The sequence below is a fragment of the Podarcis bocagei genome, assembly GCF_964188305.1.
Source record: "Podarcis bocagei genome assembly, chromosome: 13".
NCBI classification, from domain to species: domain Eukaryota; kingdom Metazoa; phylum Chordata; class Lepidosauria; order Squamata; family Lacertidae; genus Podarcis; species Podarcis bocagei.
Genome location: NC_138138.1, coordinates 10,395,545 through 10,410,241, shown reverse-complemented (window position 1 = coordinate 10,410,241; position 14,697 = coordinate 10,395,545). Strand labels below are relative to the sequence as shown.

At 45.5% G+C, this 14,697-nt stretch overlaps 1 protein-coding gene and 1 long non-coding RNA gene across 2 annotated transcripts in view; one reads left to right on the top strand and one right to left on the bottom strand.

Annotated features, from left to right (window-relative positions):
* The window catches only part of LOC308571492, a 116,865-nt gene that overhangs the window by 28,703 nt on the left and 73,465 nt on the right, over positions 1-14,697 (top strand). The window lies entirely within an intron of this gene.
* Positions 9,986-11,393, bottom strand: LOC308571320 (uncharacterized protein). The gene is made up of 5 exons (XM_081166958.1): positions 11,244-11,393; positions 10,848-11,130; positions 10,664-10,743; positions 10,424-10,478; positions 9,986-10,266 (listed from the first exon to the last, which is right to left on the bottom strand). The coding sequence occupies exons 1-5, from the start codon at positions 11,376-11,378 to the stop codon at positions 10,262-10,264; spliced, it is 558 nt and encodes a 185-aa protein (XP_081023084.1). The 5' UTR covers positions 11,379-11,393; the 3' UTR covers positions 9,986-10,261.

The following is a 14,697-nucleotide window of genomic DNA, read 5'->3' as shown; positions in this document are numbered from 1 at the left end:
CAGAATGCAGTTACACCATTGTCTTTCTTGAAGAAGCAGGACAGGATTTTCAGCATCAGGCCCATTCTCCTCCCACTGTAAATGAAATATCCAGTTACTACAGCAAGAGTAGGATGAGTGAAAATATTTTAATCCCTCTTACCTGAGCAAACCTTTGGAGTGAAGACATTCCAGTGCCTAAAATGTGCTTCTCCACTCCCAGAAGACATTTTCCACATGCATTAATTTAATAATAATAATAATAATATCTTTATTGTGGCAAAACCTGTGTTTGCTATGAAACTTTGCTCAGTTAGGAGCCATGCCTTATCCTGGTTCCCTAAATAGTGAACGCGTGTGTGATATACATTGGTACCTGGGGTTAAGTACTTAATTCGTTCTGGAGGTCCGTACTTAACCTGAAACTGTTCTTAACCTGAAGCACCACTTTAGCTAATGGGGCCTCCTGCTGCTGCTGCACCGCCAGAGCATGATTTCTGTTCTCATCCTGAAGCAAAGTTCTTAACCTGAAGCACTATTTCTGGGTTAGCGGAGTGTGTAACCTGAAGCGTATGTAACCAGAGGTACCACTGTACTGTATACATTGAAAAACACACAAATTAGTTCTCATGCGTTTTTCATACATTACACAGTTTCAAGGGCACACTTTAAAATACCCAGGTTTACAGTGAAAACAATAGTCACTTTATGCAAATTGCTTGGTGTCAACACACAAGCTAGGCTGAATCCGTTTCATTGGCGGTGAGGCTACCATCCATAGCAATTAATATCCAAGAAGGGTGTAAAAGCATACCTTCCAACATTTCTTATTTATACCCTGCCCATCTGCCTAGGTTTCCCCAGTCACTCTGGGCAGCTTTGAACATATACTGTATAAAAACATAATAAAACATTAAACATTATAAAACTCCACTATAGAGGGCTGCCTTCAGATGTCTTCTAAAGGTTGCATACAGTGGTACCTCGGGTTACATACGCTTCAGGTTACATACGCTTCAGGTTACAGACTCCGCTAACCCAGAAATAGTACCTCAGGTTAAGAACTTTGCTTCAGGATGAGAACAGAAATCGTGCTCCGGCGGCGCGGCAACAGCAGGAGGCCCCATTAGCTAAAGTGGTGCTTCAGGTTAAGAACAGTTTCAGATTAAGAACAGACCTCCGGAACAAATTAAATACTTAACCCGAGGTACCACTGTAGTTACTTATCTCCATACCCTCCAACAACACTTCATGTGATCTGACTAAAGCTATATGGAAGGAAAGAGAGACTTTTTTAAAAAAGCAAAAATGCTATTTCACAGGGGGGAAAGGTAAAGGACCCCTGACAGTTAAGTCCAGTCGTGAACGACTCTGGGGTTGCGGCGCTCATTTCGCTTTACAGACTGAGGGAGCTGCCGTTTGTCCGCAGACAGTTTTTCCAGGTCATATGGCCAGCATGACTAAGCCGCTTCTGGCAAAACTAGAGCAGTGCACAGAAACGTCGTTTACCTTCCCACCACAGCGGTACCTATTTATCTACTTGGACTTTGACGTGCTTTCGAACTGCTAGGTTGGCAGGAGCTGGGACCGAGCAACGGGAGCTCATCCTGTTGCAGGGATTTGAACCGCCGACTTTCCGATTGGCAAGCCCTAGGCTCAATGGTTTAGACCACAGCACCACTCACGTCCCAAAAAAGCGATACGGAAGGAAAGAGGGAGACACTTTTAAAAAAGCAAAAATGCTATTTCACAGGAAAGCCTTGCCCAATTACCGTATTTTTTGCTCTATAAGACTCACTTTTTCCCTCCTAAAAAGTAAGGGGAAATGTGTGCGCGTCTTATGGAGCGAATGCAGGCTGCACAGCTATCCCAGAGGCCAGAACAGCAAGAGGGATTGCTGTTTTCACTGCTTAGTGATCCCTCTTGCTGTTCTGGCTTCTGAGATTCAGAATATTATTTTCGTCCTCCAAAAGCTAGGTGTGTCTTGTGGTTTGGTGCGTCTTATAGAGCGAAAAATACAGTAATTATTTTCTTCCCCAAAAAGTGCAAGGGGGGTGGTTCAGGTGTGAGAATGACAGCTATTTCATTGAAAGGAGTTCCCCCGCCTCGCCACTTTTCATTAATTCGGATAGCCAGAAGATGCCTGCTTTCCTGAGCTTCAGCTTTGTTGTGAATGGGGTGTGTGTAACGTTTGGGTGCTTGAAGCAGCACCATTAAGAACTTGAAGTGTGAGAAAGCCCCACCCCACACGCCTACTGCCGTTTTCCACTACACTTGCAATCACGTCATGAGGTGTGGCACCGAAAAGTAAATGCAGCTGACTCTGTGAAAACACGCTACCCGAAAAAATGTGCCACAGCTGTCAGAATTATTACATCCCGTGGATGCGAGGCAAAATCTGTACTAATAATTACGAGAGGCAGGGCCACACCGCTGGCACGAACTAGGCGCTGCAAACTGGCATTTTGAAAAACAGCACCCAGAATGCCCTTGAGGATTTAGAATTGAGTGCTTATCAGCCTACTGTATTATTCATCCTTCGAACCAGTTTTTTTTCATAATTAACTGCACTATGCAAAAGGGCGATGAGTTGGAAACTGGAAATACGTTCCCAAATAACCCCTTGGGAGCAGACCAAGGCCATTGCCCTGTTTTAGGTTTCCCATTTCCCTGAATTTCCGGGGCAGGTTTAGAGCGTCAGTTTCTTGGAGGGGAGAAATATACCGGTGGTGATTCATTCGGGTTCTCTTTTCAGCAACAGCTATTTATTTATAAGTATATAGGTAAAGCAGGTGGCAAACAGGTTGTGCTAGTTTGAAAGCAGCCTCAGTGATGTGCACGCTATAGCTTTAAAGCTCATTTGAAACGCATTCTTATTTCCCAGAGAATTCTGGGCACTGTAGTTTACCCTTCACAGAGTTACAATTTCCCAGCAACACTAACTAAACTACAGTTCCCAGAGTTCTTTGAGGGAAAGAACATGCTTCAAAGTGCTTTTAAAGGTATAGGGTGAGTGTCAGGAGTTCAGCCTACACTTGAGTAGGACCCTGGTAGAGACACATGCCCGACTGGCATGTTCTCTCCCTCCTGGTCGATCGTTCGGGAGCTTCATTAGCTCTCTTCAGCCCAAACATCACAGCGACTGATGTCAACCAACACCGGCACACTTAGGGATCCATAGAGTCTGCACATTTTGTGTGACAGACGTCAGCAACTCGGCATTTTGGCTAATCTACTTTATTTACATCTAAACACACACGGAGCACTGCAGCATGGCTCCCTCTCTCTCTAGCATCAGAGAGCAAAGAACAAAGGACAATAGTCCCACTTCAAGGAACACAGTAACACCAACATCCTGTCTCCGTCACTTCCCACTCTGTGGAGTCAAAACATACACCGTCATGTGAAAGACAACAATCCCATGACTGCAATCACGGAGCAGGAATTCTAACAGTGAGTAGACAGCCTCCATCTCCCCCCAAAAAACAACAAACCCTTGCAACAACCTCAAGCTATTTCCTGCCAGCTTCTTGTTAGCTTGAAAACTCATTCTGTTTCTCTAATTGCCTCTTTTTGCCTCCTCGTGGCCCTCACACACTTGGGTAGGTGTAACTTACATTCCAGACATTTAAAAGAACTGAAAATTATCGTAATGAACCATTATCTCAATGAACCATCAGTGGTTAGTGCAGTTTATCAAGTCACATCCTATGTTTGTTTATTCAGAAGTAAGATGTTTTGCACTGTTCTGTTTTTTTTCCAGCTCCTAGCAAGCATTTCTGGGAGCTTCCAGATGACCTGTTTATTGCATTTCCATCCTGATTTGTTGGCAAGGAGATTAGACTACGTTGGCCACCAACTGAGCATCTGTTTGCGGGGAGGTTAGATGTTGTTGCATCAAAGCAAGTGTTATCTCCACACTTTCCTCTGCGCTTCCCATGGTATACGAAATCCAGACTCTGGAGGAAGTGGGTTTGTCACACAATACTACAATCATCTATAATTGCACACCCTCATTTTGTTGGTATGTGATTGAATGCCACTTGAAAATAGTCACAATCTGAAAGCACCCTCTATGGACAACCCTTGTTAATTCGGGGCATTGACACCAGCGGGGAAGGATGAGTGAAGAGTGGCGAATGACTGCTTATCCGCACCATCTCAAAAACCACCTTGCAACTTGCGTTTTCCTGCGTTTTTGTGGTATGAACCACATGGCATTTCCACTGTCCTGTTGACACCTTGGTTCTCCTGGAGCTCAAACCTGTTTTTCACCTGACCGTAGTGCAGAAAGTTTTCCTAAAAGGATCACATTGCCTCGTGCCATGCGATATGAGTTTGGCATGCCACGGTTTTGGAGTTACATCAGGTTTCCCAAAATTCAGCGCCTACCTCATCTGTGCCCACAATCATGTCACACTGTGTTTCCCACTTCTCTCTGGCTACAGATGCTGTACATGAATAACAATTTACAGATATTTTGGCATATCTACCATCTAAATATGTTGCGGGTGTTATGTACTGAAGTTCTCACCCTGGGCCAGCAGGGGGATACTGTAGATAGTTTTCACTCCACATATGCAAATAAGGGATTGAAAGTGATGTTCAGTGATTGGATAGTTACAGAAAGTGGTTACTGTTGCGTTCTAGTGGAGCTCTATATAAGCAGGCCGGCTGAACCCTTCAGTTCAGTTCTGTTCTGGCCTGTGAATAAACAAGAGCTGTTCGAAGAATCACTGTGTCATCTGATACGTTCACCCACAACTTAACAGCAGGCATAGCCTGGAACAGGGGTAGGCAACCTAAGGCCCGTGGGCCGGATGTGGCCCAATCGCCTTCTAAATCCAGCCTGCAGACAGTCCGGGAATCAGCATGTTTTTACATGAGTAGAATGTGTCCTTTTATTTAAAATGCATCTCTGGGTTATTTGTGGGGCATAGGAATTCGTTCATTTTTTCCCCCCAAAATGGTCTGAGGGACAGTGGACCGGCCCACGGCTGAAAAAGGTTGCTGACCCCTGGCCTGGAATTTCAAAACTGTAAATGCCTTCCTCGTTGCAGGAACCAATCATTCAAAAGAGAAATGTGGATTTGTGAGATCAGTGCTGAAGAGCCCGGAGATTGATCAGATACACTGTGACCCTAATGGAAGGTTTCTCCCACTATCTTTTCCCACTAAATCTGAGATTTTACGCATGGGAATGGCTGCAGTAGACAACATTTTCTTTAAACATAATAACTGCATTTGTCAGGGCTTCAGGAGCAGAGGCAAGGGCAAGGGAGGAAACAGAGAGCGAGGGGGAGGAGGCAGAAGAAAAGATGAGTGATGACGACGACCCGAGATCTCCGAGTCTTTCCAGTGAATCAGAAGATTCACAGAAAGGAGCGCCAGTGGCCAGGGCAAGGGGGGAGCCTAGGGGGACACCCCAGGAAGAAGGGTCCAGAGGGGGCTCAGAGGGGAGCAGTTGGAAATCGGGACCAGCGTCACCAACAGAGAGCAGGGGAGAGGAAGGGCGCCAGGTATCAAGCGCTGGCAGCTCGCAACAGGAGGGAGGGCACGAGTCAGGAGTGGCCACACCTCCATCGGGGAGCGAAGAAATGGTCAGGCGGAAAGTGGAAGGTTGGGCGCGCGCGCCAAGTTCAAATGCACAGGAAGGTGGCGCAGTAAGCAGCCCGGAAAGGGAGCCAGGTCCTAAAACCCGGCGCAAGGAGACAGGAGGGTCCGGGGGGTCAGCGTCAGAAGAATCCCGGAAGGAAGAGACCACGGGGGGCAGAGGGACCCAGAGAAGAACGGTCAGGCGGAAAAGGTGGAGTAAGGCTAGGTTAGTAAGCTGGTGCACAGGGGGCGGAGACTCAGACAGAGCTTCGCCGGTCTAACCCTTAAGACGTAGAGCTGCGCGCAGCAGCTTGAGAATGGAAACTGTTACTCAATAAAGACTTTTACAAGTGACCGCTGGCTAGCGTGATCCTCTGTGAGCTAGGATCTGGAAGCAGCTCTGACAGCATTGTTAAACTCACATGATGCAGACATCTTTCTTTTGTGGCACTATCATGTTTTCCCCAGTACATAAACCACAGTATTTTATTATTACGGCAATTACTACAGGTGAAACTTGAAAAATTAGAATATTGTGGAAAAGTTCATTTATTCAAGTAATTCAACATAAAAGGTGAAACTAATATATGAGATAGACTCATGACATGCAAAGCAAGATAGGTCAAGCCTTTATTTGTTATAATTGTGATGATTATGGCTTTGCATGACATTTCTGTTGGTCTTTAGAAATATATTACTCACGAAAGAAGAATGGCAAGCTAAACCTATGGAGTACGCAGAAATGGCAAAACTTATGGGGAGACTTAGAGACAATGGCAATAGAGACTTTAAAAAAAGATTGGGAACCGTTTATGCTGTATGTACAGAAAGGCTGTAAAGAAATGGACTCATTCGCAGGGTTTGAGTAAACACTTACAAGTAAGAAAACAAATGTAAAGATTAAGAAAAAACAATTTGGAAATTAATTAAATGTAAGACATAATTGGAAAGATAATATGGTATAAAAATATATAAGAACCTAGGAGCATTTAACTAAAAATTTAACAAAAATAAGGAAAAATAAATTAAGCAGAAGTAGCAAATATTTAAAGAACCGGAACTGGAAGTCATAGAGTGGGGGGCGATATTTGGATTATTTTATTATTATTTTTTATATGATAAGTGTGTGGAATATTAAATTGTAAAACTAACAAAACTTTTTTTAAAAAAAATATATATTACTCCTTTGAGGCTTTTGGAATTTTTTCCTGGTGAATAAGCACAGCTGCCTAAACTGGGTGGTTGTTTTCATTTGTGGCCAATAGATGGCGGCAGCAGTTTATAATGGGGCACATAGAAGCCTATTAGGTCATTTATTCTACAACCCCAGTTAAGCAAAACATGAAGCATCTTAATTAAATAATAATAAGCTTCACAGTGCAAAATGATTCTGAGATCTGCAAGAACACTGATGTTATTTGCAAATTTGTTAATTTCTTTTGTAGGTAGCATTATAAAAAAAGAATGCCCAATTTTATCGTCTGAAAAACATAAAAACAATACAGTACGATACACATACAGTTTTATGTGCATTTATCTTGTGCAATTTCAACTTTGCACGGTTGCAGGCTGCCTGGTCAAAATTGCTGACATTAAACGCACGGAAGATTTTCCTGGCATTGAAAGAGCTTTCAGTATTTCTGCCTTGCTCACTGGGCAAGGCCTTCTTGGCGTGCTAGGAGCCAGGGGATGTTCGCGTGAGATCTCACAGGAACACACACAGCTCTGCAAGATCTCACAAGAGGTGCGTCCTATAGAGCGAAAAATACAGTAAATGCTTTTAGTGTGTGAAGGTTGTGTTAACGGAAAAATCCGAGGGCTTCCTTGGACAAAAACAAAGACACCAACCAGGATTACTTGGAGCAAAACAGCAGCCTGTAGGCTTGGCCTTTATTGAACTCTTGCAACAGGGTGCTCCCCTCACCTGCAGGAGGGAGGAGGGACACAGAAAAATGGTGTGCAAGGCCTTATAAAGACTTTTGAAATTGCCACCCTGTAGATCAAGACCACCCCCAGAAACATCATACATACATCACAGAAGGGGTGTAACCTAAGACCACCCCTCAGATACATCACACCTACATCACAGAAAAGGTGGTATAAAACAGAAATTTGAATGTTGTTTTTCTCCTGTTGTTGTTTATCTCCTGTCTGGCAGGTTACTTGATTGGATTGCCTGGGGAGCCTGGCCAGTCTTTTGTAATGATAAATACTTAGTTCCTTGGCCATGTCACAGGCTCACACCATATTCAAACACAGACATGCCCTTAAGACAGGATTTGTGAAGGAAAAGACAGTGGGGAGGCTTTTCCATTTTGACCTTGCAGAGAAAAGATTTGGTCAGTTTAGGAATCAAAATGGTTCCAGGTTGGTCTTCCTGTGCTGATCTATGTACGTGCTTGGTTGGTACACTTATGAACATTACCATATATCTAAGACCATAAAATTCCTATCACAGTAGCAATTGTGAGTCACAATAACAGGGGAAGGTACAAGCTGGCTTCAGTGGGGCAGAACTAACCACCTAGAGTGTATTTGGAAAATATATGTGTGGAAGATGCCCTCCTGTTGCTGATGGCTAGTGTGCCCTGGTGCCCATGCAGAGCAGGAAGAAGGAAACAGATCCTGGAACGGATTTGTCTTTACTTTCTTCCTGCTCCTGGTTGTTTAGACCAGTGTTTCCCAACCACTGTTCCGCGGCACACTAGTGTGCCGCGAGATGTTGCCTGGTGTGCCGCGAGATGTTGCCTGGAGGGAGGCGGGCGAGTCGGGCGGCGAGAGGCGGGGCGGCGGCGGCGAGGAGAGGCCGCCCAGCGCGGGGCTCTCGCCGTCTGCCTGCCTGGCTGCCTGCGAGCTCGGCGGGCAGCGCCTCCGTCCACAGCGCCCGCCTCGCGGCTCTCATTCCCTGCCCCTGCCAAAGCTCACCCAGCCAAGCCGCGCTCTCCTTCCTGCCTTGCTTTGCTGCCTCCTCCCCCCCACCCCCAAAGCTTGGAGGTTCCCCGGCAAGGGGGAGGGGAAAAAATTGAAACTTACACTTTCGTGCGTCCCTCCCGGCGTGACGCTGTGCGCTGACGTCACGGGGCTGTAATGGTGGTGTGCCTCGAGATTTTTTTCATCAAACAAGTGTGCCTTTGCCCAAAAAAGGTTGGGAAACACTGGTTTAGAGTTCTAAATGAGTGATGGGAAGCAGTCTCTCTTCAGGGTGAGGCATTTATCCCTGCAGGATGCAACTTAGTGGGTCATCGCAGCCCCTCAGATGCAGGCCATTCACAGCACTTGTATGAGAATCAAAGAATGGTAGAGTTGGAGGGTACAATGGGGGTCATCTAGTCCAACCCCCTGCATTGCAGGAATCTTTTGCCCAACGTGGGGCTCATGCATTGAAGGGGGTTGGATTAGATGACCCTTGAGGTCCCTTCCAGCTCTACAATTCTTGGATCCCTTCTACGCCCATATACTCTGAGACTAAAGGTTTAGTTGTACCTGGTTCTTTCCAGTCCGATTTTCCCCACGCGGTTCTGACCAGCTCTAGAGTGGACTCCCTTCTTTCACTCCCAGACACTTTTCAAAAGTTGTTCCACTAATTCTTTGAATTCTCTCTCCTTATTGGGATTTAATTTGGGGAGTTTTCTCACTCCGGGGACAGTCTTAGAGGCTGTGTGCTGATGAGCTGATCTCTCCCCCTGCTGCCACGGCCCGTTTCCCAAATTGAGACAGCCTAAATTCTTCAGAGCTTGGGTTGCCCCGGTGGGGAGCTCGGTTTTTGTTTTGTTTTGTTTTGTTTTGTTTTGTTTGTTGCATTTATAGAAAATTTTATTCATTGTTTTTAGAAGATGGCATGTCATCAAGCACAAGGAAAGAAAGATTAAACAGCAAATACCTGGGTTATAGATGGCAAAGAACAAGAACATTCAATTTAAAATGTCTCTTTTCTATAGACTTTTTAATGTTTACAGTTCCACAGTTGCAGATGTGAAACAGTAATTGCCTTGAATAGAGATATTTCCCGATTTTTTAAAAAAAAATACCCACTTACAAGACATTTGTACTGACAGTAAACACAGAACAAAAGTAATATATTTAAGCATTTAATGTGCCTTGTTTTCATCAGGGTAAGTGAGACATTGTGTGTATCAAAACAACTGCTGTACAACTACTGTTTATATGGTTTACTTGAACCCACAGGGACACAGGTAAGAAACTTTTTCATGAACAGAAGGATAGAGGATGTGCGCATTATAAGAAACCAAGTTTGTGTTCTACCAAAAGATGAGGATCCCCCATTCCTTCACTCTGTGCCGGGTCGTTCAGTATATCTTCAAAACCAGTGCAGTCCCAGCTGCCTTTCCAGATATCCAGGGACAAGTTCGCACTAGGAAGGAAAGGAAGACGCTGGAGCAGCTTCACTGCTTGGAATCCCATCTGCAGCTTCAGCGGTGCATGCAGCCCCGGAATATTTCTCAGAGTAGAAAAATTCATCTTATCTTGATTTAGCAACAACAACAACAACAAAATTATCCGGTGTGTCCAAAGGATGAACAGGGAAAAGTTCGCTCTTCACATTTGTAAAGCCTCTATTTATCACATCACAGCTTTCAAATGCTTCAGCAGCTGAAAAATCAGAAACTGGAATACAGTCCTTCAGCTGAGATCCAAACACTCTGGAATTCGTCAAGCTGTGGAATCCTCAAGCTGTGGTTTTTTAATAAAAAACGAAGGGGAGAAAGGACAGTGGTCAAGGACAATGGGAGCTGTAGTGAAGCAACCCCTGTAGGAAGGCCCCTAGCCTTTTCCCTGCCCCATGCAAAGGTGTTCTCCCCACCCCATGCAAAGGTTACCTTCCTCTTACCTGGTCTTTTTGGGGGAGGCTTGGGCAGCAGCCACAGCGGTGCACGATCGAGATCCTGCAAGAAAGAAGGGATCTTTGAAGCACTGCTTCTTGGGCTCGAATCCTGTTGGCTGCTTTCTCAGTGGCATCTGGGTGGCCCCTGGGAGAAGAGGAGGCTGGACCAGACGGGCCCTTGGCCTGATCCCGCAGGCCCTCCTCGTGTGTTTCCTAGGGCCCCCCTCCTCCCCCCTGTCCCATTACCTCAGGGGCGAGAGGCCGTCGTCTGGGCTCCAATCCCTCCTGGAGGAATGCGGCGGTTCCACGGCTGAACTTCTCCCTCGCTGCAAAACAAACAGAGACATCATCAGGCGCCTGGCTCCCAGCCACGCTAGCCCCAGTCTGGTGCAGGAGAGTGGGGGACCTGGGAAGGGGCATTTCCACTTACCTGATCTTATCAGGGCTCCCCACTTCTCCACCGTACGGGCATCCGACCGGCCTAGCACAGAAGCAACAGCCAAAGTCTCCTCCCTCACCTGAGAAGCTGTTTTAATGGGAGGAAACTTTGGCTGCTGCTTCTGTGCCAAACCGGGCCGGGATGGAGCCATGCCCGTACGGAGAAGGGGCAGTGGGGACACGCCGCGAGGGCCGACAGCCGGGAACCGCCGGGATGTTGTTCGGTTCTTCATTCTGGGAGCCGGCGCTGGAGCCTCATCCCTGGAGGTGTAGCCCTGTGGAGGAAGAAGGACATCACATGAGAATGGAAGCCACAGGTGGGGAGAGTGTTTCTAGGACTCCCAAAACATGTTCCACAAAGATCCCTTCGTTCCCTCTGCCATCGTACCTGATGTTCACCACGCCTCTCCAGGGATTTGGCCAGAACAAAATACGTGTTGGGGAAAGGCTCCCACACTGCAAAGAAAAAAGAAACATGAGCAGGCGCCTGGTTCCCTGCCATGCTAGCCCCAGTCTGGGGCATGAGGGTAGGGGAGAAGGAAAGGAAGCATTCCTAGAATATGGGGCACTCAGTTGGCATTTCCACTTACCTGAGCTGGGAGCCTTTCCCCCTTTGTTCTGGCCGGCTTCTCGCCTAAGGAAGAAACAAGCTCAGTTAGTCTGATTGGCTGGAGGAGTTCCAGATAAATATATAGGTATATCTATTTCATTCTAAGGTTCATTATGGTAACTGAGACCACCAGTTGAGCTTGGCTAGAATCTCAGGAAGGACATTTGCATGGGATACAAAAATTAGAGAATAAGATGGGGTAAGAAGGCAAGGAGAGCCACTTCTTCCCCTGGTCCAGTTCCACACACCATGTCTGCTTCTGACTAAAGGAAGGAATGACTGAGGGGGGTGTTCTGGGATTGATCTCCACTAGAGCCAGATTACCCAATGGACAGAGCAGGCACCAGCCTATGGGCCAGGCAACAACGGATCAGAATAAATACTGTTTGTTTTAGCTATTAATTATTGTTGGTTGGTAAAATATATAAATATAAAATATATAAAATATATAAATAATTATTGTTGGTTGGTAAAATAAATAAATATTGTTGGTTGGTAAAAAATTAAACAAACATAAATCTCAACCGTATTTAAACCAAACTTAGTAACATTGTTAAGTGACTTCCTCGTATCCCCCTGGTTGAATTTCCGTGTATATCATTTTAACAGTTTTCCAAAACCTATATTCTTAAAAAATTAACTTAATCACTTAACATCTTTCTTTCTTTACAATTCAGCATTAAACATATTAATTCATCACATTATGTATTTAAATCCTAAGGCTATCTGGTATTTGCAAGCTTTTCCAATTATTTTCTTCTGGGGCACATTTTCTTCTGGGGCAGTTCGCCCTCCATCTTTTCTCTCCCCCCAGCCACATCAGGGCACATGCAGTGCATGGTAATGTCGTTTACCTTCCCGCCGGAGTGGTACCTATTTATCTACTTGCACTTTGACGTGCTTTCGAACTGCTAGGTTGGCAGGAGCAGGGACCGAGCAACTGGAGCTCACCCCGTTGCGGGGATTCAAACCACCAAACTTCTGATCGGCAAGTCCTAGGCTCTGTGGTTTAACCCACAGCGCCACCCGCGTCCCTTTTTCCTTTCACACATACTGCGGTTCAAATGAAAACCATCATTCAGCACACACGCACACAATCACAGACATTCAGGACTTCCCTCCTGGCTACAGAATATTATTTGGGTTCCAGAAATCTGGAGGCAGCATTGCTATTCCGCTTGCAGCTTAAATCAGCAATGACATGACTGGGTGCTGAATCTATGTGAAGCACCTCAGGTTGCTCACGGCATGGTGTAGAACTTAGTACTTTATTTTGCAATTTCCTTGGGGGTTTTTTTTGGAAAGGAAGCTCATGTAGATGAAATATCTTAGGGAGGGGAGCAGAATTTAACTTCCCTCCTCACATTTTAGAGTATTCTCGTTTTTGCTCAGTTCCTCCTCCCTTTTGCCTCACCCCGCTGCCGCTGTCAGTATTCTTATTCTTATTTATTATTATTATTAGCTACAGACACTGCAGACCTGACTCTGGGGGCAGCCATCTTTTTTGAGGGAGAGACAAATAAGGTCTGCAAGCTTTGCTTTTCCTATTGAAACAGTGGGGCAGCTTCCACCATATATAAAACCATAATTAAACATTAAAAAACTTTCCTATATACAGGGCTGCCTTCAGATGGCTCAGGGATCAGATAACTCCATAGCTTCAAACATTTGTCTGATGAACATAGGGGCGTCCTAAGGAAAAGCGGGTCATTCCGGAATCAAATCAGAAACCGGGACGGCTTCTGCAAATCCAGAACCGACCCTGGAAAATGGGGAAACTCAGAGGGTCTGCATTTATTTAAGCTAACCTTCCCCATGGAAGTGAGCAAAACCTGTTTCTGAGAAAGCAGGCTGAGAATTGCACTGCTAGACTTAGACAGAAGGTTGTTTAACCTATCTGCCTTAACTTTAGATACAGGGGCAGCTGATATTTTGGGTTCGTTGCTTTCCGAAACAGATGACGCAGCCGCTTTCAAAAGCAAAACTAAATATATAATCTTGTTTGTGTGGTGGGTCTGTACACCAAACAAACAAACAAGCAGACCAACCGATAAGCTCAAGGTAAGGTTTCTATATCCTGTTCTAATCTTGTTGTCTTCATTTCAACTCTGCTTAGCAATATGCGCGTTTCATTCCATGACCTTTAGGTATCTCTGCTGACAAACCTCCCCGCTTCCCAGTCGACCCAACTTTGGTCCATAAAAGTTTATGCCATAATAAAGTGGCGTGTCTTAAAGGTGAACGGGAGGGTTTTGTTGTTTTTCCTTCAACAGATAAATATAGGGCCACCCCTCTGGAATCCCAAGGCGTTTGTTTCCACAAATCAGGACTGCGGTCACGATTTTGTAAACTGCAAAACGAAACCACATTCCACATTCGCTTGTGATCACTGTTGCTTTTGTTCGGCTAATTGCGTATTTTAAAAGTGCCCAGTGTTTTGGGAGCAGGCAAGGCTGCGATTCATAGCAACACCAGGAGCAGATCATAGTATTTTGGTGAACGAGATGAATCTGAACACACACCATACATTTAAAACATACTACCCCTCCCAATAATCCTGTGAACCAGGGGTAGGCAACCTAAGGCCCGGGGGCCGGATGCAGCCCAATCACCTTCTAAATCCAGCCTGTAGACAGTCTGGGAATCAGCGTATTTTTACATGAGTATACAGTGGTACCTTGGGGTATATACGCTTCAGGTTACATACACTTCAGGTTACAGTCTCCAGTAACCCAGAAATAGTGCTTCAGGTTAAGAACTTTGCTTCAGGATGAGAACAGATATCGTGCTCCGGTGGCGCGGCGGCAGCAGGAGGCCCCATTAGCTAAAGTGGTGCTTCAGGTTAAGGACAGTTTCAGGTTAAGTACGGACCTCTGGAACGAATTAAGTACTTAACCCGAGGTACCACTGTAATGTGTCCTTTTATTTAAAATGCATCTCTGGGTTATTTGTGGGGCCTGCCTGGTGTTTTTACATGAGTAGAATGTGTCCTTTTATTTAAAATGCATCTCTGCGTTATTTGTGGGGCATAGGAATTCGTTCCTATTCCCCCCCAAAAAAATGTAGTCCGGCCCACCACATGGTCTGAGGGATGGTGGACTGGCCCACGGCTGAAAAAGGTTGCTGACCTCTGCTGTGAACTGTAATTTACCATTCGTGGACCTACAATTCTAGCACCTTTATCAAACTACAGTTCTGATCATTATTTTTTTAGGGTGAGCGAGTGTCTGGT